The sequence below is a fragment of the Rhagoletis zephyria genome, unplaced genomic scaffold (assembly GCF_001687245.7).
Source record: "Rhagoletis zephyria isolate East Lansing unplaced genomic scaffold, Rhagoletis_zephyria_1.1 Rzeph_scaffold_00488, whole genome shotgun sequence".
NCBI lineage: Eukaryota > Metazoa > Arthropoda > Insecta > Diptera > Tephritidae > Rhagoletis > Rhagoletis zephyria.
Window position 1 is genome coordinate 208,411 of NW_016157572.1, and position 4,680 is coordinate 213,090.

Below are 4,680 nucleotides of genomic sequence, written 5' to 3' on the forward strand. Positions count from 1 at the left end.
TAGTTTGCCTTGATGATTAATAATAGAAATTAATCAAATAATTATAATCGTGTAATTAAAACAAGTCAAAAATAATTGAAAATGATCAAAACTAACGAAACAATGATGTAATTAAAATTAATTAATATTTTTTAATAATTAATTACTTTTTTAAGTAAGAATTTTGTAAGTAATTAATTATATCGGTATTTAATCATTAAACGGTTATCCAAACAAAACCATGCTTTAATTAATAATCATTATGAATATTAATTATTATTTAACAGGTATGGTATAATTGCGAGTACGTACTCGCTTTAACGGTTTACAATATAGCCAAATAAAAGTTATAATATTTTGTGTACTTTATTGTATTAAACTGTCAAAGTCAAATAAAGTAGGGCATGAATAAATCGTTTTGTACTTGGTACAAGTCTGGTCATTTTCGAACTAGATCGGTTTCTGTCATGAAATTCTAGTTGTAAACTAGTATTTTTCCTGACTAGTTTGGGATTTCACTGCAGGGTACTCTCTGCAATCGATCAAATGAGTTAGCAAATTTGCAATTTAAAGACATGTCTGATATAGTAATAAATACAAATGCACGCTTTCGATATTCGGGTAAGTCCTTTATTGGTAAGAGAGGAGATTTTGGCCAATTGTTCTGATCGCCACCAAGATAAGATGGTCCGTTTTTCCACAAAGACATGTTTAAAAGATCTTTCGGACTAGCGCCTCTTGAAAGAATGTCTGCTGGGTTGGAATCGGTTGGAACATAGACCCAAGTCATACCTTTGNTCGGACTAGCGCCTCTTGAAAGAATGTCTGCTGGGTTGGAATCGGTTGGAACATAGCCCCAAGTCATACCTTTAGTTAGGGTCTGAATTGCATTAATACGATTTGCGACAAAAACGTTGAAGTTGGCCGGTTCATTACGTAGCCATGATAGCACTATTGTGGAGTCTGACCAACAAAATACCTTTTTTCCTTTGAAATGCGTTGCGCTTACCACTTTTGCGATTAACTCGGCTAAAAGTAATGCTCCAGAAAGCTCAAGCTTCGGTACCGTGAGCGCTTTAAGTGGAGCTACACGAGATTTGGAGCAGAGAAGATTGGTTAGCATGTGTCCCTCACTTTCAGCACGTATGTATATGCAGGCACCATAAGCAGCAATACTCGCATCGCAAAACCCATGTATTTGTAGGTCCGCCTCGGGCATTATCAAGTAACGGTCGAAACTAAAACGAGCAACTAGCTTGTATTGGTTGCATATTTCCAGCCATTCTGCTTGTAATGCTTGAGGGTGGCTTTCGTCCCAATGCAGCTTCTCCTTCCACAAATGCTGCAGAATATTTTGGCTTTGGCCACCACAGGTCCAATCAAACCAAGCGGGTCGTAAAGCCTAGCTATAGCTGAAAGGATTGTACGCTTAGTTACCTTGGTTGGTGTTGCGAAAGGAGAAAATGAAAATATGAATACGTCCAACTTTGGGTCCCAAACCAATCCAAGTGTCTTTGTTATGCTTGCACCATCATCGAAGGTTAGAAAGTCCTGTCTGTCATTACCACCTATATCAGCCAAAACGCGATCATCATTGGAGCACCATTTCCTCAAGTGAAAGTTTCCAAGAGTTAACAATTTCTTTGTCTGGTTTAGCACGACTTTAGCTTCGTCCACAGAGTCTGCACCGAAAATCATGTCATCCACATAGAATCCATGGTGTATCGTCTCGGCTCCAACGGGATAGACGAGAGCTCCGTCACGGCCAAGCTGCCGCATTGCTCGAATGGCTAGAAAAGAAGCTGACTTTGTTCCGTAGGTGACGGTATCTAATTTAAAAATGCAGAAATCTTCATTAGGATTATCCCTCCATATTATACATTGAAGGAAGTTGTCTGGATGAGACATTCTTACGCACCGGTACATTTTAGCGATGTCTGCAGTAANAGCAATTTTAAATGTGCGAGATCTAAGCAAAATATCAAAAAGAGGTGGTTGAATAGTTGGTCCTTTCATCAGGATCGAATTCAGCGAACGTCCATTGCTGGTTGGCGCAGAGCCATCAAAAACCACACTCAGTTTTGTTGTGGTGCTATCAGCTTTCAACACACAGTGATGTGGCAAAAAATTCACTTGAATTTGCTTTGGTATAGTGTCAACGACTGACATATGATTCAAATCAAGGTACTCCTTGATAAACGACGAATATTGTTGTTTTAGTTCAGCATTGCGCTGAAATTTCCGCTCTAAAGCTTTGAACCGATTGATGGCCTGCTGATACGATTCTCCTAATTCGCAATGAGGCGATTTTGCTGGCAATCGAACCGAAAACTCACCAGATTCTAATCTCTTATGGGTTTTGATGAAATGTTCTTCGCACAAGTCTTCCTCTACTGTATTCTTTGGTGCGGAGTCATTACAATTCTCGATGGCCCAAAATCGCTGAACCAGGTTGTTTAACTCGACATCTGTGTCATTTGCTAGAGCTATGTCGATGGCTGCTAAGCAAGATAGTTTCTGAACATTGCATGTAGTTGCGCCTGATACAACCCAGCCTAACTTTGTTTTTTGTAAAAGTGGCAAGTTTTCAGCCAAGCGAATCTGACCGACGCAGAGGAGGTCGAAAAATAAACTAGCTCCAATGAGCATATCAATGCGCTGAGGTTCGAAGAATTGTGGATCCGCTAAGCGTATGTTTGATGGTATGTTCCAATTAATACCCTTTAAAGAGCGAGTTGGTTGAACATCGGTAATGGTGGATGTTGCAACCGCAGACAATTTAGCAGTGTAATCATTAATGCGCGAATGCAGGTCTAAATCAACGATATGATTAGCAACGAACTCATTTTGGCCTATATCAGAAATGAACTGCGAAGACTTGATCTTCTTCAATTGTAGCTGGTTAAAGAGTCAATTGGTTATGAAATTTAATTGTGACGCAAAATCTAGCAAAGCTCTGTAGGGAATGAGAGAGCCAGATCGATTTTTTACGTAAATGATGGCGGTTGCTAAGAGAACGAAATCTCTGTCAGCAACGCTGGCTTGAACTTCAGAACTGACAAATGCAGAAGCTGAAGGACCGAAAGATGAAGACGAAGGCAAGTACGAATTGATAGAAGTAGGGATTGTTGTTGTTGTTGTTGATTGCGCTTGCGACGGCCGTTTGGCAGAATCCAATGCTTGTGACGAAGTCGAAAATGAATTTGTTTCTTGATGAAGCAGACTGTGATGCTTCGAAGTGCAATGTCTACAGTGACCGGACTTGCAGTCCTTAAGTGAATGACCGTGTCGAAGGCAATTCAAACATAAGTGCAATCTTTTTGCTTCTTTGTAGCGTGCTGTAGGCGAAAGGCATAGAAACTGTTCGCACTTTGCGATGTTGTGCTCGCTAGAACTGCACAATATGCATGCAGCTACAGCTGACGTTAGCAGAACCTTGCGACTGTTATTGTTATTGGACGATTTCTTTCCTACCTGATTTTCCGGCGGTGCAATAGCGTTCTGCACATTTTCCAGTCGCTGGCAGCGTTGTTCCAAAAATATAGCCATTGAACTCCAAGTAGGTATTTCGTTTGCTGGTGTTTGTTCCTCCCATTTCGCCCGAGATTTGACGTCCAATTTTCCAGAAACGAGTTGAATGAGTAAGCAATCGGCGATCTGCTCCTTTGTTCCCATAGTTTGCAAAGCTCGTAAGTGAGCATTTACCGTATCGCTGAGTTCTCGAAGTTTGACAACCCTTTCACCCTCTACCCTCTTGAGCTGAACAATGTCTCGGATATGAGCCTGGAAGTTTAAACGCTTGTTATCAAATCGAGCTTTTAACAAATCAATGGCCTTCTCATAATTTTGTTCACTTATTTCTAAGGAACGAATTGTGTCCAACGCTGCATCACGTAGACTTGACCGAAGGTGCTGGAATTTCTCAATTCTTGTCAAATCTACGTCCTGATGTACAACGGTGTTAAACATCGAGAAAAAATCTGGCCATTCTAAACAGTTACCGCTAAACTTAAGGATTTGTAAGACAGGTAACCTCTGCTTTGGTTGAGTGACGATGATCGAAGGTTGATTACCAGAAAATGTCGTAGAGCTATGCGCTTCTGAAGCTCGGCATGTGTGCAGCTGACGTGTCAGCTTGGTTTTTAACTCGATATAGTTACTAGTAAATGCAGTCAAAAGATCATCAGCGTCGTTGTCCTCTAGTTGCGTGTGAAGGGCATCGAACCTCTTCTCCATTCGATCCGCTTGCTCGATGCGCACCTCTACTGCAGCCTCGTCGAACTCACGCAGGGCATCGAAAGTCAGGGAGTTGTTGATCATGGCAATTTGTTGGACAAATGAGTCCAGCTTTTTCCGCCTTCAGCTGAGTCAATCTTTTTGAATGGTGCCAAAAAATAGTCAAACGCAACGTTTGATAAACCAATTTTGCGATAAACCAAACTTGTTAGTGTTGATTCCGCGATCACGTCGGGGTCACCAAATGTTATGGGGGCAATAAGCTTTTTTACTGACCCGTACTAAATGCGAGATAAAGTACGATAAAAATAGTTTGTAGGCTTTTCCCATTTTTTTACAATAATTATTGATTTGTATTCGCTGCTTAAAACTATATGCTAGCGCTCTTTACAATATTAAAAATAAACGAGTAGTAAGTATGCGCGAAACACCAAGAAATATATGCAGGCGTTTTACTAAAAATGC

At 40.6% G+C, this 4,680-nt stretch overlaps 1 protein-coding gene across 1 annotated transcript in view; it reads right to left on the reverse strand.

Annotated features, from left to right (window-relative positions):
* LOC108359914 (uncharacterized) overlaps window positions 1-4,299 on the reverse strand; it is a 90,742-nt gene extending 86,443 nt beyond the window's left edge. Inside the window, exons 1-3 of the mRNA XM_017611990.1 lie at window positions 2,971-4,299; window positions 1,898-2,877; window positions 772-1,217 (exon numbers count right to left, since the gene is read on the reverse strand). Of these exons, the coding sequence (XP_017467479.1) occupies window positions 772-1,217; window positions 1,898-2,877; window positions 2,971-4,299 (2,755 nt within the window). The remainder of the gene's footprint in view (window positions 1-771; window positions 1,218-1,897; window positions 2,878-2,970) is intronic.
* Between the last annotated feature and the right edge of the window lie 381 nt (window positions 4,300-4,680).